The sequence below is a fragment of the Mauremys mutica genome, chromosome 6, assembly GCF_020497125.1.
Source record: "Mauremys mutica isolate MM-2020 ecotype Southern chromosome 6, ASM2049712v1, whole genome shotgun sequence".
In the NCBI taxonomy this organism is placed as follows: domain Eukaryota; kingdom Metazoa; phylum Chordata; order Testudines; family Geoemydidae; genus Mauremys; species Mauremys mutica.
In genome coordinates this window covers 39,334,654-39,362,485 of record NC_059077.1, presented here as the reverse complement: position 1 = coordinate 39,362,485, position 27,832 = coordinate 39,334,654, and the positions used below count along the sequence as shown (strand labels likewise).

General features: G+C 40.6%; 1 protein-coding gene across 1 annotated transcript in view; it reads left to right on the top strand.

Moving 5' to 3' along the window:
• ADAMTS6 (ADAM metallopeptidase with thrombospondin type 1 motif 6) overlaps nt 1-27,832 on the top strand; it is a 291,647-nt gene that overhangs the window by 91,822 nt on the left and 171,993 nt on the right. Inside the window, exon 7 of the mRNA XM_045022085.1 lies at nt 25,954-25,997. Coding sequence (XP_044878020.1) covers nt 25,954-25,997 — 44 coding nt within the window. The remainder of the gene's footprint in view (nt 1-25,953; nt 25,998-27,832) is intronic.

The following is a 27,832-nucleotide window of genomic DNA, read 5'->3' as shown; positions in this document are numbered from 1 at the left end:
AAGATATTCTGCTAAGTTCACAATGTTCTGCTCCAAAACAGAAAAGCCTCAACTAGACTGATTTACAAAGCTAAGTGGAAGAGATTTTCTGTGTGGGCATCTCAACACCAGCTGTCTCCCTTGAAAACTCCCTTGGAGAGTGATAGGGTTCATCTAGAATAGAGATGGAAATTGACATCCAAGATTTAGGTTTGTTGTCATTAGTAAGAATTTTCCGTGCTCTGCAGTAGGAGAAATTGTTGTGCTTTTTCCTTATAGTACAGTTCACAATCTGTAATTTAGGAAAATGAATTTGACTTATCCTGGCTGTGGAAGTTATCTCAACTGGAGGGAATTTCAAGGGGAAGGACATTCCCCTGCTGCCAGTGATTGACAAGTTTGATTGTCCATACACTGCTTACAGGCGGAAGTACCCATGGAAATGGATCTGTGGACCTTATTACTTGAAGAAAGGAATTTTTCAGGTAAGCACAGATAAATTTTCTCATCTTTAATATTCCCAACTGAGAGAAATAATAAAATTTGAATATTGCAAGTTAAGAATATACAAACATATGAAGACCCAACCATATAAATAAAATATGTCTGGTCTCAAAATATTGAGACCAATAGGTATATAAAATAACATTTCTTTAAAACATTTTTAAATAATTTTTTTATTGCCTCAAGAACTTAAGATATCTCAAAAGCTTTAGAAGTAGAGAAACAATAAAGGTGAATTCTTACATACACACACAATTGTATTTATGTCCTCTACTGATCCTTATAATGTATAAATATGGCCTCAATTTTTTAAAATTTAAATCCAACACATTATTTTCTGCATGCTTTTTTACATTTTTTAAATCAGACCTTCATTTCCCACCTTTTGCTAGAGGGCAGATTCCATATGTTGTTCATACAGCTGTTCCAATATATGCATAGTAGAATTCTATCACATTACAACTTACTATATCGGCTGTTGAAAGGGAAGACCACTGTACACATCCAGCTCCTTGAGGAACTCAAGCTGAACACGAAACTCTAAAGGGGATTTCACAGGCTAGAGTGAGCTTGATTGATTAAAACTTAGAGTAAATGTAGAAGCAGCAACAATTTAAGCTGTAAATTAAGGACATTGTATTTGAGCAAATACTACATTTTTTGGAGACACTGAAGAAGCTTCCATACTGCTGGAGAAAATTATAATGTGTCATGTAGGATTTGAGTCAGATGAGGAGAATTGTTGGCTCGCCAGACAAGTATCTGCTCTTCTCCACATCAGAATGATTAGAATTGTATGACTTCCTTGATAGAAAATGCCTTATTGTATTATGTAAATATCACAGTTCAACTGAGCTATAGGAAAGGGTCATATGCAGACTCTATTTTTGTTGTTAGCCTCATTTGGGCTAAATATTAGCTAAGAATGAGCTGTTTCTAAGTGTAAAGAATTTTACATTTTACAGTATTTGGATAGATTTGCTTGCTGATATTGAAAGTGAGTATTACTCTTTTATATCTGCCCTTACAAATTAGTGCTTAGTATTCATTTACTGTAGTGAGTCTCCTAACCTGGTGAAACTGATTCATAATAAACTAGGGATCAGATTCTAAGAACTTTTTATGTGGATGGCCAGTTTTTCATCTTTTCCTTATTGTTCGCCTGTAGTAAAACAATTATTTTAATGCTGTGGATCTTTTAACTTCCAAATAAATGGAATAAAATATGTAATAATTGAATGATAATTTAAGAGTGAGAGGATGGTAAAACCATTATTGCACCTTTATGAAAGTGAAGAAGCTTAGAGTAAAAAAAATGTTTGGAAATAATAGAAAAATGTACTGAGTATTATTTCCTCTATATTTTCTCATTTTTACCACTATGAACAATTTAACTGAAATGATTTTTTTTTCAGAATCAAGGCTAATATTATGAGGGCAGTAAAATAGCATAGGGCATGTTTTATAATGCCGATAAAACATGCTTTGGGATGTCTCCTTACATATTCAAAGTATGTATTAATAGACCAATAAAACATGCCCTGTTTTGTCCTGCTGCATAATACAGGTTTGGAAAAATTAAATTATAGTATAATGGATCATAGATAGAGATTGCACCTTGAACTAGATTGCACAGGGATGAACTGCTGTGGTTTCAATTGGAGTATAAGTTTTGTTTTTGTAGTGGCTTCTATTTAAGAACCATACTTTCCTGTTGGTGACTTAATTAAAGCCACAGTGCTGGGCATATATTGGAGCTGGTTGAAAAATTTCTAATGGACATTTTCCCATTGAAAAATGCCTTTTGTCGAAACTTCCCATGGGAATGTGTTGTTTTTAACAATATTTTGTTTTGGGGGAAAAAATGAAAAACTGTATTTTGACAAGGTCAAATGTTCCAGCTTGACATCTTCAGAACAGAAAATTAGAGTTTTTTGTTTCAAAACAACTTTTTGTTTAGAAATTTTTAATATTATGATTTTTTAAAAATGCTTAAATTGAAATGTTTTGATTGACAACAAAAACAATTTTTTGTCAGAAATCACATTTCATGGAAAATTTCAAAATTCTTTGTTTTAATTTTGATTCAGAACAATATACATTTTGAAATGGTGGAATTTCTTGCAAAATAGAAATTGGGGTTCTCACATAGCTCTATCAGATATACTTCATTATACTGGTTTACTGCCCCTCATGACATACATTGGAGTCTGAAATGAGAGAGTATCTCCCACACCAAGCCTGCTAGCTCACATACTAAATTATTAACCGCAGATTTGCTAAATTAAAAAGAAAAGTTTACAGTGAGTTTTGGGTTAATTTATGCCCAGTGGATAACATTTTCAAAAGCATCTAAATGATTTAGGAGCTTAGGTTTCATGGAAAGTCAGTGAAACAAAGGCTCCTAAATCACTTAAGCACATTTGAAAATGTTTCCTTCATGACATTCAGTGAAAGTCAATGGAATTTAAGATGTAAGTGCCTAAGTCATTTTTGAAAATGGAACATAAGCTCCTAAATCACTTGTTTTTGAAAATTTTATTTCACATGAATTGAAGTTAATGGATCTATAGAAATGTATACCGTCTGAGGATCTGGCTCATTATTTGTACTAAAAAAATTGGTCCCACATTTTGCTGAGTTTCCTTTACTTCTTTGTATGTTTGTGTATACACAGTCATGGTCCCTGAGTAGGCTGCTCCCTTTCCACTCTCCCCAAAAGCATCCCTTTCAAGTGGCAGGCCTGTGCCTCCATTTCTCTTTTGGGTGGGATCCTGAGATCCAGCCACTCTCCAGCTGGGTGTCCGGGTTAATCAACTCTGTTACTTAGCAGTCTCAGTGGGCTTGACTCCTGCTAGACTTTTCCTTCAGGAGTATGTGGACAGTAAGTGTGCAGTGACACAAAAGTAGCTTCATCAAAACAAAGTTTTTATTTTGCCAAAACATACAGAGCCATTGAGAAATGGATTTAAAACAACATAGACCTGTAGGCATATTATCTTATGCCTTGCATTCCCCTCAAATCCCTAGGTAGACGTGATTTAGCTTTGGTGTCCCCTGATTTCTTGGGGACCAAGGTAAAGCTTGCCTGCTGCAGACCCCTGTCTGTGTCAGCCTACATCCACTGACAATTCTCTGCCCTCTCCTCCCAGGACAGATCATTTAACAGATCTGTGTCTTTTGATCTCCAGATTTCCAACCTTGCAAACAGCCCTGTTGCCAGGATTGAGGAAGAGGACTCCCTCTCTTCATGGCAGTAAACCTGGCTATTGTGTTTGAAGGGATGCTCCTTATCTAGACCATTGTTTTACATTCCCTGCCTGTTTTTTTTAATGACCCTTCTTGGTGTAACTAATTATTCAGGTAGTATAATATCACACATATGCTGAGGGGCATGTGATGTTTCAAATAATAATACAAATATTTTCCTGTTCTCCACATCTACATCTTGTATTTTAGATGTTTTTACCAATTTTCATCAAATAGATAAAACATTAATAGAATTGAAAAATTACATAATGAAGGCAATAAAACACACTTGGGTTTTATTATTTGCATATCAATATAATAACTGCATAGTTGAGATCCTGATCCTTCACTTTTTACTAAGGTAAAACTTTCACTGATTTCTATAGATATTTTATATGACTAAGCACTACAGGAGTGGGCCCTTAAGGGTTTCAGTGGGACCACTTGCAATGTAAGATACTATTCAGTGTGAGTAAAAATGGTAGAGTTGGGCCTTCAATGAATAAATCAATTTTTTGGTACTCCCAAAAACAAATAAGTTAGTCACTCATAATTTATTAAAAATTTTAAGAAGAAAGAAAGGTCCTATCCACAGCACAACTTGTAGGGCTTTGTCTACACTAGCAAGTGAATGATAAAACTTTTGTCATTCAGAGGTATTAAACACCCCCCCACCCCCCCGAAAGACAAAAGTTTTGTCGAGGAAAAACACTGATGTGAACAGTGCTTTGTCTTCAGGAGCACTCTCCCACTGACAGAGCTACTGTTGCTTGTTGGGAGTGGAAGTTTTTTGTCAGCGGGAGAGTCTCTCCCCCTGCAAACAGTAGCTACACCGCGTGCCTTTTAGGAGCACAGGTGTAGCGGCAAAGCCATGTCACTAAAAGTTGCGTAGTGTAGACAAAGCCTAACTATATTTGTAACCCATTACTGGTGTAGTTTGAGCTAAATATGATTTGTTTCCCCACAACATAGTTAAAACTTGATTAGTAGCTATATCACTTAGCCATGTTTTTCTTCAGCTAGAGCAGTGGTTCTCATACTTTTTTTTTCGTGGACCACTTGAAAATTGTTGAGGGTCTCGACGGACCATTTAGTGATCTTTCCAAATGTTGTTTGTACCATTAGCTAACTATTGTAAAGCGTTTTGGATAAAAGCGCTATATAAAAAAAACCTTAATAATAATTAATGTGTTTTTGTTCTACAAATAAAAGCACACAGCTCATATTTTAATATCAGTAGTCTTACCTTTCTAATGCGATGGATGTGCCCTCTCTCCCTCGCCATGGCAGCCCCTGAGCTGGGGCTGGGAAGGAGGTGGGTCTCCCTCACTGTGGCAGCCCCCGAACTGGGGCTGGGAAGGAGGGGGAGGTCTCTCCCTCTCTCCCCCGCCACATCAGCCACAGAGCTGAGCCTGAGAAGGAGGGTGATCTCTTTCTGGCAGCCGCAGCCCTGGAGCTGGGGAAAGTCGCTTCTTTCTCTGGCCACCGCAGCCTTGTACATCCCAAATTCCCCCCTACCCCCTCGTCTCACCCCACTGCTCATCCCACCTATCTCATATTTCCCCCAAGGCCACCATCTCACCTTACATGTGTGTCTGCTCCAGGGTCCAGGCACCTAATTAGTGGAGCCATGCCTGCGCGGCTTCACTAATTAGGTGGGTGGCCCTTCATTCTCTTGTGTGCGGCTATCCAGGTGCGCACCTTAGAGGGAACTAACCGCAGACTACCTGAATGGAACTTGCGGACTACCAGTGGTCCGCAGACCACAGTTTGAGAACCTATGTGCTAGAGGATTAGGTTAGTGGCTTCTTACATATTGTTCAGATTACTGTTTTCTGCCGTGTGGCAGGATGCCCCGAACCATGCCTGTGTAAGTGGTGTTGACAATGCTCCTTCCTCCCAGCTCTCTGTGCATTAGAACATTCCAAAGAGCATTGCCCTACAAGTTGCTGGTGCTGTTCTGGGTGAATGTCCTCTAGGCTGAGGCCCTATAGGTTAGCTGCCAGATTTTCCTAAAATTCCCCAGCAGTACACAAGGAAATGATGTGGTCCAGCATCACATCTGATCGCCTCTGACTGCCTAACCTGATGGATCAAGTACTCATTTTGCAGCTGGGTGAACTGGAGGAGGCCTTTCGTTTCAGTGTGAGATCAAGTGAGATTTGAACCCACAATTTTCAGAGGATGCTGTTGAATAATGTTTTATCTTCCTCAGGGGTTCTCACAGGCAAAATGCCACAGATTTTGATAGGATCACACCTATTGTTCAATGTTTGTGAAATACACTGAGAAATATTATAAGGTGTTAATTTACAGTACCTGTGTGTCGATGATATTTAGCTTTCTGTATCCTTTTCATTTGTTTGCTTTCTCAGTACCTGACGAAGATTTGATGGACCTGGATAGGAGGGAACTGGCTGAAGTAGGATTGAGATCAGACAGACTGGCGCTAGTTGGTCAGGGGGGCTTTTTTATTTGGAATTGTGTTTGTCAGTATAGTGATAGCCTTTCAAATAATATTTATAGTCTAAGTCTTGTTTTCTTAGATTTTAAGGCCAGAAGGGAACTTAATGATAATCTAGTCCAGTATTTCTCAGCCGTTTCATCTTGTTGACCCCTTATTCAAAGTTAAAAATATTCCATGACCTCCTCCTTACATTACACTATAAAAGTAAGAGTAACGATAATTTAATGGCAACGTGTCACATTCTGGAGGTACAATCCAGATCAGTGAAGAGTTGTCACCTCTTAACCTGTAACCTCAAGTGCCTAAGTGTCTCCTTCCCAGGAGTTTTGGATAAGATCTAGATGTCCCTCACTTTCTTTCTGTATAGAAGATCGAATGCAGCAAACCCTGTGGGCTCTTGGGACACTCCCCTATAAGCAAAAAGCAAGTACAGTAACATTTCATCCCAATCTTTGGTTCTCTTATTTGCATACATTCCAAGCATAGATTTTAGAGTTTCATTGAACTTCTCAACCAAACCATTTCTCTCTGGATGATATGGGGCGATTTTTAGTTGCTTCACCCCACACAACTTCCATAACTCCCTGAATAGCTGAGACATGAAATTTGACCCATAGTCAGATAATCTCTTTAGGGAAACTCACGCTGCTAAAAAGAGCGAAAAGCGCTTTTGCACAGAATCAGCCTCTATATTAATTAGAGCAACTGCATCAGGATTTGTAATGGCAAAATCCACTACCACCTGGATATATTTCTTCCACCTTTGGGTAGGATATGGCATATGGCCCACAGTGTCCATTGCTACCCTGTAAAATGCCTCTTGTATCACAGGCAAGGAGTGTAGAGGAACTTTCTGGGGCCCTGCAAGTCTTTTACTTTTTGACATAATTCACAAGACCTGCAATAATTCTTCCCTGGCCAATAGAAATTTTTCTTTAACTTCTCGTGGGTTCTCAGTGCCCCCAAATGACCAGCAAAAGGACAATCATGTGCTAGCAACATTAATTCCTCCTGATGCTGGGCAGGCACAACCAGCAACAATTTTATATTTTCCTTCACATCATTGATAAAGATATTAAATAGGATTGGGCCAAGAACGGATCCCTGTGGGATCCTACTAGAAATGCTTCCAATGGATAATGGTTTTCCATTTACAGTTCCTTTTTGAGAGCTATTATTTAGCCAATTTTTAATCCATTTTATTTGTGCTTTATTGATTTGGTATGGTGCTAATTTTTTTAATGGAATGTCATGCAATATTAAGTCAGGTGCCTTTCAGAAGGGAGTGATATTCTATCAGGTGTACTGTGTCAACATAGTTACCTTTGTCAACTAAACTTATGATTTCATCAAAAGAGTTATCTAATTTATTTGACAAGACATATTTTCTATTTTCTTTTTCTCAGTCTTCCGGGCTTGCCTAGTACTTCAATATCAGTGTCAATGGCTGAGAGAGATTTTCAGACAATTAGTTTAGCACTCTTCAGCACAAGTTACTGGTTCTGAAGATTTAAAAATGTTTAACTTTAGAAGTTGCTATTTAACTTCCTCCCTAGTTGGATCCCTTTTTGTTTCTAGGATATAGCAGTCTATATCACTTTCTCTCTGGAAAAGCAGCCCTTTCTCTTGTATATGAACCTTGTCACATTTATTCATGTCTTTGTAACTGGATTATTTCATACACTCAGAGTCTTTTGTGAGCCTGTGCTGCTGCAGAATGCAATAGCTTTTCTTCTGAGCGGTATGGTCACCATGAACAGAGAGCCACACTCTCCACAGCCTACCAATTTAGTTTTGAATGAAGTTGAAGTTGTTAAACCTTTGAAGTCTAAGATATTTGAAGCCCAGTTACTGAGGAGACTGTCTCTTCCATATGTTCCACCGAGGTTGAACTTGAAGTCTGCTACAGTGTCTTGACTGTGAGTCTTGCTGTATCCCAGATTATTGTGATCTCCTTAAATGAAGGCAATGAAATTAAATGGAGACATTTTTTATGTCCAGTGGACTATTAGTTGTTCAAATCTGAGATTTGAACAATTATTCTGAGTTATGTAATTTAGAAAAAATAGGCATTAGTCATGTTCTTAAGATTTTTTTTGCTACAACTTTTCTCAAAATTGTTTGTCATAGAAATTTCAAATGATGTTAATTAAAATATATTGGTAAGATCTAGAGCACAGGATGAATTCTGAGACTTGGAAAAGCATATTTGTAAATTAGGAATGTCACAGTGGCTCATTGGGCTATCATTAACTTCTAAAATGTGTCAAATTACTGGCGTAATTTTTTTTTAAAAGCAGGTCTCTAACCCTTTCCCTTGTGTAGATAGCCTTCAAATTGAAAAGTAGTCACTAAGCAGGTTTGTAATGGTGAATTTTTTGGAGGAAAGAAATGAGTAATAACAGACTACTGCTTCCCCCAACCACAAGCAGCCAGAGTTCCTAACTTAGTTACCTGCTTCTGACATCTCTTACATCCTGCCAAAGGAAACAGACATCATTGGAATATTTATTTTTCATGCATTCTCTTAGCTTCAGTGGTTGTGCCAGTAGTGCCACCATATAAAACTGTCAATATATCTCTTTCCTGGTACTTGAACATATACAGCTTTCCCCATTCCTTTCTGGTGACAAGAAGTCCCACTTATGTGAATGTCTTCTGAAAACTTCTCTGGGTGCTGAGAAGAATTCAGGAAATGAGACTCCCTGCGCCTAGTCAATATTTGGGGAGGAGAGGAAGTGGCTCTCTCCAACCTTTGATGTACTGAATCTGAGGCATCTGGCCACATCCTCCTCCCAGCAGGAGTCTTATCTCATTAATGTCCTGTCAGGGCTCTGGTCCCAGGGAACAAACACACTATTTAGAAGCAGCAAAATAAACACAGGAAAAAGAAATATACAGACTGTTACAACCAGGCCACTGGCCCCTGTTCCTTCAGAGGGACCTTCGATTGGCCGCAGTCTGGCTCAAAGTCTGCTGGTTCACCAGTAGAAGGAATAGGATATTACTCCCTTTTCATTGAGGGACTTCGGGCCTTCAGGTAGGCAAGGGTATAGGCTCTGTTCTCTTTCTGGGAGCTGGGAAGCTTAGCGTTCTTCTCTTCTCCCAGAGCTGTCTGATACTGAGCTGAACTTCCTCCCTCTTAAACGCCTCCTCCATTTTTGAGATGACCTGTAGGTGTGGAGGAGTGGGGCCAATCCAGCCCAGATCAGGTCCTTAACCCCTCCTTGCCTGGTGCGGGGCTTATACATTGATGTTGCTGTACTTTTCCAGTGGTGGAAATTTCTTCCTCTGAAGGGGAAACATACTTGTATAAACTTCAAATCCTACTGAAGAAGACAGAAGGTAGCAGAATCTTCTAATCCCCTCACCCTAGCATGGGTGGCTGTGGTGGCAGAATCTTCACAACCCACCAGTAAAGGGCAGGCAGCAATATTTTCATACACAGTCACACCCATGTACATGTTTCAAGGTCTTTTCCTATGGTGATGACCCTTCTTTCAGTCTAACAGGAGAAAAAAAATCAGTCATAGAGCTCAAAAGGAAGATGGAGAAACATAGAACCATGATTTCCTGGGCACAACTGCAAAACTACTTTCTTTCCATTCATGTAACACTAGGGTTTTACTATTTGGTATTTTACTATCTGTAACCGTGTATACAATTTTATAGTGGGAAGGTGGCAGCCATCAGCAGCTATGCATCAGCTAAGCACAATTCAGGCAACAGTCCTTCATCATCCTTGTCCCCTCTGATTTCTGTAGACCTACACCACTCCTAAATTCTCTAGAGCTTACCTACCCTTCCCACAGCTCAGAGTGTCTGCAAGGCACTCACTCACCACAAGATTCCCTTGAGAATTCCTGCAGCCCCTCCTACTATTTCCATAGTCCCCCACACTGGCTGCCCTGAATCATCTGCCCTCTGTTCTCAAACCTGTCTTCTCCCTAGGTTCCATGCCTTCATTCTCACTCCCAATCCCAGATTTAACTCCCTGCTGACTCCAGTGTGCACTTTGCCATGATCCCACTAACTTACAGAGGTCCACAGAAGGTACTGTGGACTTTATAAAGTCTAAAGGGAAACAAAGTTAATAGGGGCAACAGAGATCAAAGTATGTAGTCTGGGGGAGCAGGAGGAGGCTGGAGTGTAAAGGGGACTTGATCTATGGAGTTTGGGTAGGAAGCCACTGCTGTTAGGAGCAGAGGAGAATGATGCTGACGAACAATTAAGTTGCTTCTGATTCTGGAGGAACAAAATATACTTGTAACCCCTACTGGAGCTAGTTCTTGATAGTCAGTATCTGAAGGTGAACCTTTTCTTTTCCTTTTCTTGACTAGGAAGTTGAAGTTTACTGAGCTCAGTGGCTTCCTGGATGGCTGTATCCAAAGTCTCCTCGAACAGCTTGATCCTGTTGAAAGGTGCCTGGCTCAGATGGGACTGTGAGATGGAGTCTGCATCCAGGTGTGGAGCCAGATAGTGTGTGTCACCCCATAGTGGAGCAAAGGAGAAAATGAGAGGAAAGATATCATGTCACAAAAGTCATCATAGGCAAAAGACAATGAGGAAGAAGATCTTTAAGCAGGGTGCAAAGGGGTCTTGGTATCATTGCTCTTAGCTTTAACTGAGGGTAAAAATTCATTTTGTAGCACATCAAGATTTTTTGGGGGGGTCTAACTTGGAATTAGGGGTAGAGGTAGACCAATTAACCAAGTCACGCACCCCAGAGAAAAAGGGGTAGGGACAAGGCAAGCAGGGAGCAGGTTGGAGGAGGATGGAGGGAGATGGAATGGGAACCAATGTCTGTCTTCCTCAGAGTATGATAACTCCATTCTGAGCAAGATGTGCTGGGTCTAATTAATTGTGGACAATAAAGGCCGGAAGGCATGGTTGGTGCACATCCTGAATTGTGGCTTAGACCAGCTTCTGCTTACTAATGGGATAGGCTCACATATGGACCCTGGCTAATGACTGCTTAGGCCAGGCTACTCTGGCTGGTAGTGTTCCTGAAGTGGTGGGGGTGGGGAAAACTCTGTTGGAAACAAGGTTCTTTGAGGCTCACAGAAGAAAAATGCATGGTGGAGTGGGAATGAGAGAGCTCCTAGATCTGTAGCCACTGGATGCTGCAAGCAGGAGAGCTGTATGAAACAATTTCCAGTAAGAAGAAGCTGAAAAGCAATGTAGAAAAGAGGGAAAAGTAGCATTACTGTGTGCACTTTGCCCTCCTCCAGCACAACTTGTTCAAGGATCTTAAAGCATTTTACCAAGGTGGCTCATTACCATGAACCCCATTTCACAGGAGGGGAAACTGAGGCACAGAGCTGTGTGGGGACTTGCATAGTACTGCACAGTGCTTTAACATGCTATTTAAGCACAGCCCCACATCGGCTCTAGGAGATCTGCCAGGGGAGCTCAGCCACTGTCCACTCATCAGTGTTTGTGCACCAAGATACAAATTTTCAGAAAGATTGTTTCTAGACTAAATATGGGTATGGCCAAACAAAGTAGTTTCATGAGATTGGAGGCTGCTCATTTGCCTTAGGAAGATAGAGTACTTAATTCTTCAGCGTAAAGTAGTTGTGCTGACTCTAGTCTCCTTTGCAGCCATATACAGTCTATAGAAAAATACTGATTAGACAAATAGCATACTGAAGGCAATTACACTCCATTCTTTATTAAGATTCCATGTGCCACGAGTGATATATGTCATTAGACACAATGAAAACATATCTACATACATAAACCTTCTAGATTCAATTCATGAAATGGTATTTTAATAAATAGAGCAATGGCTGGTGTGTGACTAAGTATCACACTTAGTATTGCAGACAAGTATGCAAAAAATCATTTATAAAACCAGTGCTATGTGTTGAGTATTTTTGACAGTCTGCAAACTGTACAAGTACAGTCTTCTCCAGATGCAAGAAGTTCACTATCAGAGGTTTGAAAAAATTCTAAGCCCTCTGAAAAAAATCCTTGAATCCCAAAATAATATACCTTGCAAAGTAGGTATGAAGATGGATGTGATTATTGATAAGGAGAGAGTTAAGGTTCTTTGAGTGACTTTAATTGGGCATTTCCATACTTTCAAATGTTAGGATTTCTTTTGTGTTTATCTTTAACTCTGAATTTACTAGGTTACCAATTATTGGTGGTGGTTGTTGTATAACTACAATGTTCCTATGAAATTTGTTACCTGTAAGTTACTGATTAGTACTCTCAACCGTAACTCCAGTTTAATTAATTTTTTTTGATCTTTTCACCTTTTCCACTCCTATAATCTGTTCCCTCATCCTCATCTCTTTCTGACTCTTGTTTTGTCTAGCGCTATTTCATTATTCCTTCTCTTTCCCTACTCCTTAATCCCTTTTTCTTTTCACTCCTTCTCCTAACTTCCACACCTGCTCTCAACAGTGTTGTCAACTTTTGTGATTTTATTCTGAATCTTGTGATACTCGGTATTTTTCTTAAAACCCCAGCTGCTGGAGGCAAGTGATTATGTGATAGCTTTAATTGAAAAAGGGAATTTTCTAGCCCTCATGGTTGTGGAGTAAAAATGTGTCCCAAATGCACCCTAAAAGGTCAGAAATCAGAAGACAAATAAGCATAAACTTTATTATTTTTTAAATCTCAGTTTTTAAGAATCTCATGACTTTTGGGGTCTGACTGATGATTTTTGGGGTCATGCCTCAAGCCTCAGGCAGGTAATACTGCCTTGAAACCCACATTCTATCTCTCCAACCATATTCTCGTCTGCCTTTGCCCATCCCCCACTAACCTCCTTTACTTTCATCCCCTCAATAGCTCTCCTACCATCTCTGTCATGTACCGGTGCAATACTTCAGGACAGAGTTGCAAGAAATTCAGGGAAACGGTGTAGATGCATTTTTGTTGGACTCAAGTTTTGTAAAATCTTATTTTTGTAAAAACTACATTTTGGATTACATTTGACATTACAATACCTCTATACAATCATTACAAAATTAGGTTGTATATAATTGCCCTGAATACATCGATGTGTACAGTATGGTAAATGTACAATTACGATTTAAATATTATAGTGTCAAAATTGTTAAAGAAAAATTATAATATGAACAGAAGAGCTTGTATCACCTAGAATCTTTTTTAACCCTGGTGTCTGCATTTGTAATTTTAAAAACAGTGTAAAATATACTAAAATGAAGCATTCATCTCCTGAAATCCTTTTTAATATAATTCCATTAGTGAGTTATAACTTTAAAGTAGTAATAGTTCTTCAAGTAGTGGCCCTCTGGGTGCTCTCCGTCAGGATGTGCATGCATCTGTGCACTCTTAACAGGAGATTTTTGTCAGCAGTTTCTGCAGTTTGCATCTGTACCCTAGACACCCTCATGCTCAGGTACAAGGGTATATAGGGAAGGGGGCAGACTCGCTTTGACTCCAGTTCCTTCTCAACTGCCTGCAGCTTGAGACAGAGCATTGCAGTGTCCACTAGCTTGCCATCTCTCTCGTTTAATCTTTCTTTTTTGTTTTGTTTTATTATTTAGCATAGTTTGTGCTTGGGCGGGGGGAGCAGAGGAAGGGAGGGTTGCCCTTTCGTTCTTCATTTGCCTGATCTGAGCCTTTGCTTTTTTTCCTGGGCATTGATCCATGGCCTCAAATACAGGTTATTCCTAAAATCCTGGCTTCAAACCCTGCCAGACCTGCCATAGGTCTTTCTGCCACAGCGATGAACATTCAAGCTGCTTCTCCTGCCTTGGAAAAGCTCACATCTCCTCCAAATGTAAGATCTGCTTGGGTTTTAAAAGTATATTTAAGGAATTGAGGGAGAACAGACTAAAACTTGTGTTGTTGGAGCACTCTGAGACCTGTGGAGTCCGATTCACCCCCCATATCTTGGATCCAGTTGCTCAGAGAGCCCTGGTGACCATTTCTGTTGTGATGGTAAGCAAAGACCTGGTGGTCCTTCAGAACCATCTAGGCCCTCAAAGGAGATCTTGGATATCCAGAATGGAATAAGAGAAAGGGAAAGTCACTCCCTATATCTGGTTTCAGGATACCTTGCACCAGTACTGCAGAGGTTCCCATCCCCCCTAGTACCAAGATCATGGCATCAGCTAAGAAGACCACCCCTTGTCGTGAGACACCATCAGCTAAACAGCCTAAAGTGGCATCGGCACTGATCTCAGTGCCTTTGAAACACAAGGACTTCAGAGCCAAGCTATAATCGATGCTGTTTTCTGTACCCAGACATGAAGGGCACACTGATCACACTTCAGTACCGTCTCTAGTACCACCCAATGTACTGACTCCTGTGTCCCTTATGCTATCCAGGCTTCTAGTCCATGAAGACTTTTGAATACTGGAAGATCCTGAATCACTGTTACTGAAGGGTTCCAAGAGACACTCTCCACTGGCACCAACTCACCTCCCAGAGCCTACTTACCTGCTGATCCTACCATCTTTGATGGTGACTCATAGTACCAAAACAGTCAGCAGCCACACAGATACACTTTGAGGGTACAGAGAGAGATTTCCAGCTGGTACTGGCAAAACATCCTCCAGTACCATCTTACCAGCCAACCAACTATCAACCTCTGGTACCAATGCAGTTACAGGACCCTCTTCATTACAGTACTGACTCAACCACCACTATTAGCACCACCACTTGCCCCTCTGTTAGACATGGGGGTTGACACCTTTCCAATTCTGAGGTGTCTATACAAGGTTCCTCCACCTTCCAGCCACTTTCCTTTAAAGTACACTCTGAGGAGGAAAATCCCAGCAGGAGATGCACCCGGTAACATTGTCAAGAACAACATTGTCGCTCTGCCCGTTCCCTTATGCCTCATCATAGTGGGCTTATTGGAACCTGTGGGCCCTTTATGGTGACCAGTTCTACAGGATCCTGTCTTGTAAGAGGGCATGTCAGTAACAACAACTACCTACCTGGCATCCAGCAGAATCTTACAGAGGAACAAGAGCCAGCTGAAGAAGAAGAAACACCACCTTCTCACAAATCCTTCTCCTTCCTGATAGGCTGAGATTCTGACTTCCAAATCTTCAGAGCTCAAGGCAAATAGACCCTTCAAGAGGTGATCTTCCATATCGACATATTAGAGTTCAAAGTGGTTTGTTATGTTTGCCAATACTTCTTACTCAACATCAGGGGCCACCCGATCAGAATAATTATAGAATCATAGAAATGTAGGTTTGGGAGGGACCTGTGCTGTGGCAGGACCAACTAAATCTAGACCGTCCCTGACAGGTGTTTGTCCAATCTTTTTTTAAAAATTTCCAGTGATGGGGATTCCACAACTTCCTTTGGAAGCCTATTCCAGAGCTTAACTATCCTTATAGTTAGCAAGTATTTCCTAATATCTAACCTAAATCTCACTTGCTGCAGATTAAGTCCATTACTTCTTGTCCTACTTTCAGTGGACATGGAGAACAATTGACCACCATCCTCTTTATAACAGCCCTTATCATATTTGAAGGCTGCTATCAGATACCCCTTTAGTATTCATTTCTCAAGATTAAATATACCCATTTATTTTAACCTTTCCTCAGAGGTCAGGTTTTCTAAATCTTTTATCATTTTTGTTGCTATCCTCTAGATCAGCAGGTCTCAACCGGGGGTCTGCAAGCTCTTTCAGGGGGGCGTGGAGCCCCACCACTGAAACCCGATTCCCCGAGCCCTAGCACCCTCCCCCCACCGGGCTGAAGCCAAAAGTGACATGGGGCTGCAACCCCACAGCTCGGCGCGCCCCCCCCCAGTGCTGAAGCCCCAAGCAATGGCGCCTTCCCCCCCACCCCGCAGGGCTGAGACTGGGAGCAGTGCGGGGCTGAAACACCCTGCCCCTGCATCTGGGAGCACTGCAGGGCTGAAACCCCAAGCTCCCCCCATCCTCCTGAAGCCCTGCCACCACAAGCAGAAACCTTGAGCCCATGAGCAGAGTTGAGGGGGCACCAGGCTGTTGTCCCCCAAACTGTAGTGCCTTACCCAAAGTAGTCCTGGAGGGAAGCTACACCCCCCACCTCTTCCTCTCCCTCAGCCCTCCTCAGGCCCCACCCTCTGGCCAGATCCTAGGCAGGAAGACAGAGCCAGGCAGTGAGGGGCAGCTGCTCCTTTGGCTGGTGGTGCCATAGAGTGGGCAGCTGTGGCATTCCCCCATGTGCTGCTAGTGCCTGGGCTTGCGGCTGCTCCTCAGCTCCCCACCTTCTTTGACTGCTCAAGCAGCCAATCAGAGCTGCCCAGGCAGTTCCGAGCCCAGCAGAGCCCTCGAGGAGTAATCACCGGCACACAGCCCCAGACAGGTGGAGTGGCCTGATGAGGTGAGGCAGGGGGTGGAGGTGGCATCCCCTCCCTAGACCCCACTGTGCAGAGCTGGCCCAAGCCTTGCTGGCCTTTGCCCCCCGCAAAATAGAAATAAATGTATGCCTATGCCCCAGAGTCCCACTCCTGGCCCAGAGCCACCCCACCCCACCCACCCTTGCTGGGTCCTGGAGTTTTTCTAGCATGTTGAGGGAAGGCCTCAGAAAAAAAAAGGTTAAGAACCCCATCTCTAGATTGCTAATTTGTCCACATCTTTCCTAAAGTGTGATGCCTGAATTGGACACAGTACTCTAGCTGAGACTTCACCGTGCCAAGAAGAGCAGGAGAATTACCTCCCATATCATACATATGACACTCCTGTTAATATACTCAAGAATATTAGTCTTTTTCATAGCTGCATCACATAGTTGGCTCATATACAATTTGAGATCCACTATAATTCCCAGATCTTTTTCAACACTACCACCATCTAGCCAATTATTCCCCATTTTGTATTTGCATTTGATTTTTCCTCCTTAAGTACTTTGCATCTGTCTTTATTGATTTTAATCTTGTTGAATTCAGGCCAATTCTCCAATTTGTCAAGGTCATTTTGAATTCTAATCCTGTCCTACAAAGTGTTTGCAACCTCTCCTAGTTTAGTGTCCGTTGCAAATTTTATAAGCAAACTCTTCACTCTATTATCCAAGTCATTAATGGAAATATTGAATAGTACCAGACTCAGGACTGACCCCTGCAGGACCTCACTAGATATACCCTCTCATTGTGATGGCAAACCATTGATAACTACTCTGAGTATGGTCTTTCAACCAGTTGTGTGCCTACCTTATAGTAATTTCATCTAGACCACATTTCCCTAGTTTGTTTATGAGAATGTCATGTGGGGTTGTGTTAAAAACCTCACTAAAATCAAGATATATCACATGTACATTTCTCCCCTTCCACTAGGCCAGTAACTCCGTCAAATAAGCTGTCAAATAACACTGGACAACAGAGCAGCAATGTATTATATCAATAGACAGGGAGGAGCAAGATCTCAGTCCTTATGTGGTGAATCCATAAAACTGTGTAACTGGTGCATATCACAGCACATGCATATCTCAGAAGTTTATCTACCAGGACTATAGAACACAGTAGCAGGCTGTCTCATCAGGCATATTCACATTGACTACGAGTGGGAGATATTCCAAGAGATACGTCTTACCTGGTGTCATCCAAAGATAGATCTCTTTGCAACACCATCCAATGCCAAATGCAGTACATTCTGCTCAAGGAGAGGGCACAGCTGCAACTCTATGGGAGATGCCCTAGTCATTCCTTGACCTTGCATTTTATTATACACTTATCTTCCAACATCTTTACTGCTCAAGGTCCTAACAAATTGAAACAGGAAAAATTAGTAGCCATCCTCATAGCAGTCATGGCTGAGACAGGTGTGGTTCCAAGAGCTGGTTTGCATATCTCTGTGACCCTCTCTGCTTTCCTACAAATCTCCTCACTGAAGTGTGGGTCTGTCACATGCCAACATGTTGGTGCTTCACCTCAAGGTGTGGCTAATAGCTGGCTTTCTGGTTTAGAACAAGACTGCTCTCCAGAGGAACAAATAGTACTGCTTAATAGTAAAAAACACACCTACATTGGAAAACTCACCTACATTGGCATTCCCTCTGAGACCTTTCCACTTGGCTTATCCAGAATGCTTTGTCCAGTTCTGAAAGAAGACTTCATAGAGTATTCTGGGATCCAAAAAACTCAGTTTGACTCCAGCTCATCATTCAGGTTAGTGAATTAGGTGTATAACAGCTCTTTGCACATGCTAGCCAGGCCCAGATGCAGGGGGGTTAGGTACAGGGTGATACTGCAATTCCAATTCACGTCACACACTACACAGTTTATATACATCTTTCCTAACTACTAATATCTATGCTTCTTGCATGTAAGGACCAATTGTTTTGCAGATTGTGTAAGGCAAGCTTAACAGTAAAGGGTGTTTAGAGCCTTGATGGCTGACCCCAGTGTTCTGTCATGACAGAGTGATGCTACAGCCACACCCTTGCGTCCGACCTCAACTTTCGTCAGGATTCCATGTTAATCAGGAGATTCACATACTGGTATTTTATTCCAAACCTCACTCTTCTAAAGAAGAAATAAGTCTCACTGAATGTAAGAAGAGTTCTCACCTTTTATGTAGACAGGATTATGCCCCTTAGGGCTTCATGAAGGCTTTTCATCTCAGTTGCAGAATGAATGAAAAGACCTTGTTTTACACCCAAAGCTTGTCCAAATGGATTGCAGGATGTATCTTAACCTGTTATGAAGCCTTTGGGGTCTCGCCTCTCTCCAAGGGTGATTGCTCATTCCACCAGGACTCAATCTACCTTTGAAGCCCTACTGAAAAACGTATGTCTCAGACATCTGCAGGGCAGCCATCTGGTCTTTCAGTGTACACGCTTTTCCCAGAACTACACTCTCACACCTTCTTTGAGAGCTGACACACCTTTCAGTGATGCTGTTCTACTCTCTGTACTGAGTCTGACTCCTTGGCACCCTTCTTCGTAATTGAGGTACTGCTTATGAATATCTGGATATGGAGCACTTATAGGGGCACTACTCAAAGAAAAAGGAGACTGTACTTACCTTGTACAATAAGTGGAGTTCTTTGAGATGTGTGTCCCTATGGCTGCTCCACTACCTGCTCTCCTTCCCTTCTGCCTTGAAGTGTTTCATTTTTGAGAAGGAACTGGAGTGGCAGGGGGTCTGTCCCTTCCTTATATTACCCATGTATTGTAGCACCAAGGTGTCTAGGACACAGGCACGGACTGCAGACGCCATTGACAACAATCATTGATTAAGAGTGCATGGATGCATGTGCATCCTGACGTGGAGCACCATAGGGACACATCTCAAGCAACTCCAGTTACTGTACAAGATAAGTAACTTCTTTTCCTAACTCTAACTCAGAATTTCATTTATTTAACCAAGTTAAGTACTGAAATGAAGCCCACTAGAGCCAGACTTTGATTGTCTGTGGCAGTTTTTAAAAGACATGGAAAACTAATAATAGAAAAAGTTATTTCTGTTGAGTGATGTGTAACATGTATATTATGCTTTTCCTTCCTTAGTTTAAATAGCTCCTTTGGTTTTGAGGTTTTTGAGGAAGAAACCAAATAAGATGTGTACTTTATTTTAAGGCAAAATGCTGTTGTGGTATACCACTTTCTGTAAGACTAAGCAAATGCTATAGTAAAACTTTTTGAAAGAAATCAAAAGGGTATTATTGTTGTAAAATATTTGTTATTTGTAAGGTGTGCACATGAAATGAATTATTAAGATGTTGTAAACATGATGAACTGGTGAATAATCGCTATAAAACCTTCATTTTTATACAGCAACTCTCTAAATTTGCTAAGCATTAGATTTATAGTATAATTATTTGTCCACACAACTCTTTTAACACTGAGGGCACCAATTGCACCTGCAAAAACACATACATACACTTTGTGCAGGCAAAAACTGCATTTGTGTGTACAAACAATAGCTGTTTGAAATGCCAAATCAAACAAAACTTGCCTGCTTTTGTTTTGTGTAATGATTTTGAAATATAACCCAGACTTGTCCAATGATTCTGTGAAGCTTGTGAATCCTTTTTGTGAGCCCAAAGGCCCACTTTTGAGAAAGTCTGAACCAATTTATGTTTTTATGTTGGAATCAGGTGAATTTGCCTTTTTGAATTGTGTTTTGCTTTGTTTTTGAGTTCACTGAAGTATGAAACTTAGGGGGCTAGATTCAGTATAAACCTAGACAGGTGACCTGGGCAGCAGTAAGTGTTTCCAGTGTAAGGTTGCAATATGATTGATATGCGGGCAGAAGAAGAGGGTGAGAAAAGCAAAAAAGTGGATGGAATCAGATTGTTTGTTTATATTATGGTAATTGTCAGAGGTCCTAGCTGAGTTCAGAGCCCAGTTGTGTTAGGCCAGCATTTCTCAAACGGGGTGTCCTGACCCAAAAGAGGCTCACAAGGCTACTGTAGGGGGGTCACGGTATTGCCACCCTTACTTCTGCACTGCCTTCAGAGCTGGGTGTCCAGAGAGCGGCAGCTGTTTGCCAAGTGCCCAGCTCTGAAGGTAGTGCTGCTGCCAGCAGCAATGCAGAGGAAGGGTGGCATGGTATGTGTGAGGGGGTCATCACTTTTTTTGAGGGGGGGTCATCAGAGCCTGAAATATTTTGAAAGGGGAGGCCCAGCAAAGAAAGTTTGAGAACACCTGTGTTAGGCACTGTATAAGCTTGTAAGGGACAGTCTGTCTTCTGAAGAGCTTACAGTCAAAATCTGTGATGTTGCGATGATGAGAAACAAGGGTAAGAATAAGCAAGATTCAGTTAACAACAACAACAGTAAAATAAAAAAACCCTCAGTTCATAGATATGCTATTTAGAAATGTTTCCTGAAAAGAAAGTAGTGTTAATAATTTTTGGTCAATGTCCCTCTTCCCTCTGAGTTAGTACCATAACAGTCATTAGGTTTGATCTGGTTCCCTGACAAACATCCTGATTAAATAGATCCCCCAATAAAATTACATCTCAATTAAGGGGTGCAAATTGCATCGGTAATTATCTTAACCTTACAGCAAATTCCATCTTTCAGAGGAATGGCAAAGGGAGCCTCACCTCTCATTGAAATACCAACTAGTTACTTTCCTCCAACCTGAACTTTTTCCATTGCAAGTACCCTCATTGACATTTAGGCATTTTTGTAGTCCCCTTCCCAGATGGAAATGAGGCATAAACTTTTAATGGTAAGAGTAATTAACCATTTTTGGAACAATTTAGGAAGTGTCGTGGTGGACTCTCCATCACTGACAATTTTTACATAAGGATTGGATGTTCTTCTAAAATATATGTTATAGGAATTATTTTGGGAAAGTTCTATGGAACTGAAGATGTCACCTTCTACAGGACAGGCCCAACAAAGAAAGTAACAGAACACCACTAGCCGTCATTTCATCCCCCAACTAAAACCTCTCCAGTGCATCATCAAGCATCTACAACCTATCCTGAAGGACGATCCCTCACTCTCACAGATCTTGGGAGACAGGCCAGTCCTCACTTACAGACAGCCCCCCCAACCTGAAGCAAATACTCACCAGCAACCACACACCACACAACAAAAACACTAACCCAGGAACCTATCCTTGCAACAAAGCCTGTTGCCAACTCTGTCCACATATCTATTCAGGGGACACCATCAAAGGACCTAATCACATTAGCCACACTATCAGAGGCTCGTTCACCTGCACATCTACCAATGTAAAATATGCCATCATATGCCAGCAATGCCCCTCTGCTATGTACATTGGCCAAACTGGACAGTCTCTACGCAAAAGAATAAATGAACACAAATCAGATGTCAAGAATTATAACATTCAAAAACCAGTCGGAAAACACTTCAACCTCACTGGTCACTCAATTACAGATCTCAAAGTCGCAATACTAAAAAAAAACAACTTCAAAAAACAAACTCCAATGAGAAACTGCAGAATTGGAATTATTTTGCAAACTAGACACCATTAAATTAGGCTTGAATAAAGACTGGGAGTGGATGGGTCATTACACAAAGTAAAACTGTTTTCCTATGCTAATTTCAGGCCCCCCCCCACCACTGTTACTCACACCTTCTTGCCAGTGGTTGGAAATGGGCCATCCTGATTATCACTACAAAAGTTTTTTTTTCTTCTGCTGCTAATAGCTCACCTTAATTAATTATCCTCGTTACAGTTGGTTTGGCAACACCCATTTTTTCATGTTCTCTGTATATATATTTTCCTACTGTATCTTCCACTGCAGGCATCCGATGAAGTGGGTTTTAGCCCATGAAAGCTTATGCTCAAATTGTTAGTCTCAGGTGCCACAAGTACTGCTCGTTCTTTTTTCTATGGAACTGTATTCTACAGGAAGTTGGACTAGATTATCACAATGGTCCCTTCTAGTCCTGGAATATATGTAGTTTGCTGTGTTTCTACTTTCTCCTTCTTCAGCTTTTTGCTTAAAACACATTTCCTTCAAGTCTTGTCTATCACCAGCCATCTCTATTTCATACATGCGGCTTAGTGAGTAAAGTAATCCCCTTAACAGGGATGCTTTCAGGTGATTTTGTAACATTCACTGGCCTTTGTGTGTCTCTGTCTAATGTTGCTTTTGTACATTTTTACTTCTAACAGCTTTCATTCTTTCTTTTGTTTATGATACATGCAGAAAACATATACTCTGTGTCACCACTGCTTACTCCTATCTGCTAGTCAGTTTCTTTCAGACATGCCGATTACACATGTTGGCCCACAATATTGCAAATCTCATAAAAGTCTCTTCTACCATTTCTGGGCAGACACCTGGCTCAGTGCCAATCCAATGCAGCTAATTCCTTTCCCCAACATTATAGGCATCTCCAGTAACATGCATCTCCCCAGACAGTAACAACTGTACTACTGAAATCCCTTTTCTGTTACATTACAATTACACTTAATCAGGATGAAAAGCTATCCACTGGGGCTTCCTGATTAAGTGGATTCCACTGTAATGCAAAACAAGGCTAGAGGAAGTGGAGTCAAAAGAAGAAAAGGCCCGTACAATTCAGAATGATTTGGATAGACCAAGTATACAAATAGATGAATGAATTGTGCCGTTCACCTCATAGAAATGTTAGGTAATGAGTTTAAGAACAAACCAAATGAAAAGAGATCATCCAGAACCTTGTGGCTCAAAGGATAGAAAAAGAAAAAGATCTATAATAGATCAAATAAATCCTTTGGCATTGTTTAATAGAAAAAAAAGGTTTGGAATTCATAAGAGAAATTATGAATGTCATTAGGACAATATTCTAGCCTGTACCATAGGACTGTTTAGTGAGGCCATATTTAGAATAGTCTGACTGTTTGAGCTGTTTTCTTACAAAATGGTTAGAGCTGATCAGAAAGTAGAAAATTTTTCTGCAAAATTTCATTTTGTTTTGTCACTGAAATTTCTTTTTCATAAAACTTTTCCTAGTAAGTCTACTCTATATAATTGAATAATAGAAGGTACACAGGACCAGGGCTGGCTCCAGGCACCAGCCCAGCAAGCAGGTACTTGGGGCGGCCAACAGAGAGGGGCGGCACCTCCGGCCCTTCGGCGGAGGGTCCCTCACTCCTTCTGGGAGCGAAGGACCAGCTGCCGAATTGCCGAAGACTGAACCGGTGGCGGTAGTGCCTCAGATCGCGATCGTGGCTTTTCTTTTTCTTTTTCTATTTGCTGCTTGGGGCGGCAAAAATCCTGGAGCCGGCCCTGCACAGGACAATCAGAATGATAAATGGTGTTGATTATTCAAAAATGTGAGAGAAAGTAGGGATTTTACTCTGATCTCACTATTGTTGCACTGGTGAAACTTCACTGAGTGCAATGGAGTTACTGCAGATTCATACCAGTATAATTGTGAGTAGAATCAGTCTCTAAGGGTAAGTGCTGGCCCCGTTGAAGTCAGTGATAAAGCTCCAATTTACTTCAGTGGAGCAGGATTTTCCCCTGAGAATATATTTTTGTTTCAAGGTGTGCAGGTCTAACTGTTCAGTTCCCAGTAGCATTAAATACTACAACACAATAGTAAAAAATTTACTATTTACTCCAGGTACTTTCTTTTGTTGGGTTCAGAGCTACATATTTATGGTATTCAAACAAGTTACTTTTTCTCACTTAATATGTCTGGGCCCAATCTTTCTGCCCTTGAGATAAACAAAAGTATTGCCATAGCTTCAATAGGAGTAGGTTCAGGCCCTGTACAGAATGCAAAATAATAAGTCCTGCATCTTCAAAGATTTAAATGACATGAAGTGTGTGGTGAAAATCTCGCTATCTCCCTATTTATATTTGTGTGACCTATTAGATAGTTATGTTCCCACACATTGTGTAGCAGAATACTGATCTGAGTACCCATCCCTCAAATTGCATAAGAGGAACTAGGTTAAAATGTGACCTTGGAGGCCCATATAGGGCTTCTCTTGAAATCGGTAAACTCTGCATGCACATATTATGACACAATTTGAGCCACTTCAAGTGGGAACTGAGTACACACATTTCTGAGATCACAATTAGGCCATGTTCCTGCCCACTGCTCCACATAGGCAGATTCCTGCACCCATGTGGAGCCCTACTGAAATCAATAGGGTTACACCTGGACAGAGGAGTCTACATGTGTGGGGCATTTACAGGTTTAAGGGGCTAATTTTGCACTCAGAAATTTAGTCCATGGAGTTGGGTTGCAGACAAAAATTTATTCTGGCACTTAAAGAGTTTATACATCTCATACATTACTCATAAATGGTCACTGATCCATGTTTAAAACAGGTACTATTCGTTTTTTAAAATATTTTAGTACTCTGAAATTAAAAAAGGCCTAAGTTAAAAAATGAGAGTAAAAAAGGAATCCATGTCTCCTCATCTTCTTTATTGGTTTTACTTTCTCATAGTGCAAAAACCTTGTAAACACATGCTCTGAAACATTATACTGCAAGGAAATCATTATAAATCCCTGAAAACATAAGTCTATAATAATGCTGGCATATCATAACTATAGGATTGTGGCTGTAACACATTTAAAAATATGCAGTTATAGTCCATTGGCCACATTATTTACACTGGATATTAGCTGTACTGCAAGAAACATGTTTTAATTCCTTTACAGGCTCCAAAACACTGATATGTTTATTTCACCATGTCATCTGAACAGAGACTCATTGTTTGAACTTCAGTATTGGGAAGATTGTATCTAAAATGAGGGAAGCTTTTAGCAATTTATTTAGCTGTTTGTAAGAAAATATAATAAAAATTAAAAAATGTTAACTTACAATGCATTACTTTTAAAGTACACATAATAATTGGAAGATAACAAAAGGAGAAACCTGATTCTTATTTGCCTGAGTTTTGATAATTTTGGTTTAATAGTAAACACTTACACTTCGTAATGAAAATCAGAGAGAACGGTAGCAATTAAAATGAAAGCTGTTCAATGTTGTAAAATATGCCATGTCCACCATAAGAAAATGTTTCAGCAGATTTAGAAATATAAACGTTGCTAGTAGCCTCTTGAAGGAGTAGCAGTCTGCAGGCATGCAGCTGTAACTTCATAACAGCATGGTAGACTGTTTTATGGAGCCGGTGATTACAAAGATCCACTTTAACTGTTTTTTTCTTACTGGCAGGTGTCCCACTGGCCTGAGGCCAAAAACTGTGAGCATACTGCAGCCTGTGGTTTACACCAGAGTGTAGAAAATGCCGTCACTAGTTGGCTGCACATAATTACACTGATTGTGGTCTGACAACTTGACCTACAATATAGAAATGTGATAAATATGCAAAATATCTCACAGATATGACCCTCTTATAAGTTGTGTCTGATTGTTTTTCTCCTCAACAGATACGATATCTGCACTTATAAAAACAAGCCCTGTGGAACACTGGGTAAGTTTACAAAGTGGAACTTCAGCTTGTATTTGTTGTTTGTTTGCATTATTCTGATTATTGATCATTGTTTAGTTTTGACCTCTTCTGCTAGTGAGCCTTCTCAAATATACACATATAAACAGTAAAATGTAACTTATGTGGGTATAGGTTTTGTTAGATCACTAGAAGATTAAATTATGTGAATTGCTGTTGGGCGTTTCTTTTCTGGCATCTGTAATGCTGATAAAACCTACTAGATGATTCAAACTTACCAAGCAGTAATTAAAGCAGAAAACTTACTGCTTATTTCCATATAATCTATTTCCATTATATATTTCAAAAATACAAACGGGAGAGGAAGGGAAAAAAAAGACCCAGCCCCAGGAAACAGACTTTGTGGTTTAAATTGTTGCCATACTGTGTGAGTCGAGGTGCAACATCAAGACTGCTTCTTCTATAAAGCATTGTGGAAAATAATACAACAATGTAAATTAAAACAATATTGGAACTCCTTGGTGCCTTGACAGTGGAAAGCACATTTGTCAATATTATGGACAGGGTGGAGAGATATTGTCCTTGCCATCCCTAAATTTGTCACCACAAAGGTGTGTGTTATATATCATAAATATTGCAGTTTTAAAGACAGAAATTATTATTAAAGAGACTTTCGTGCCTGGACTAAGTCTAATATGTACCTAACAAATCACTTTTTCAACCTTAAATCATTCCATTAGCTTCTTCCTTGTAATTAACTATCAGCACTCCAATTCTGAGCTGCAGACTAGTTCGGCTTATTGATTTTGTGTGTAATTATTTTGTAGGTCTTCCACTGATCAGAGTCAACCATGGTATTTTTTTTCTGTTTTCTCCATTATTGTCTTCACTGAACCATATTCTGATAACCTTAACTCATGTTGAATAGTAACTTACTATACAAGTGGTCCTAATGAAGTCACTAGGGCAACTTGTGTAGTTAAGCTGTAGTCAATGTGAGTAAAGGATATTGGAATCTGGCCCACTGTAAACATAATCCATATGCATAATGTATTTTAGTATAACATAAATGCCTTCAGACTACATATTTCTAAATTAAAGCCAGCACAGAGATGTCAAAACTGCGAAGACGTACTAATGTCACAGAATTGCCACTGCAAGTGTTCAAAAGGGGAAAATATCACAAGAAACATTTAGTGAAAAACATTTCTTAGTTTATACTCATATTTAATGTATTTGACTATTGGTGCACTAATCCTCATTTTATAAGACTTCAGCATAGAGCCAAATTCTGTTCCACTTGAAACCAGCACAATGGAGGCCAGACTTGGCTGCATACTTTACTAAATAGAGAGTGAACAAATTTTAAATTGATGCTTTTGTTCATAAAGAGTCAATTACAACCCCCCTCCTCCTTTTCTGCAATGGGAATCTTGACAACAGAACTATGGCCATTTCTTTGCATTGTGGGAACTGGAGTGGGAGTAGGGACAATATCCTCTATGGCTCTGAGTCAACAAAACACTTAAGAAATGCTTAAGTGCCATTGACCTCAAGAAGTTAGAGTGAAGCACATGCTTAATGGGAGCATATATATGAAGTCCCCATAGACAGCAGCACAACGAGTAGGAGGAACCCTGGGTGCCCTGGGGAGAAATGGGGCTAGAAGATCTTCCGCTAGACAGATCTTCCGCTAGACAGATCTTCTAGTTCTTCCCTTCCAATCTCTGGCATAAGGAGCTATGCAAGGAGCTATGTAGAAAAAGCAGCTTGCATCAAGGTTATCTCTGTACTGCAATAAACCACCTATGGCTGTGTCTGGCCCATGTTAGCTGACTTGGGTTCAAAGGGCTCAGGCT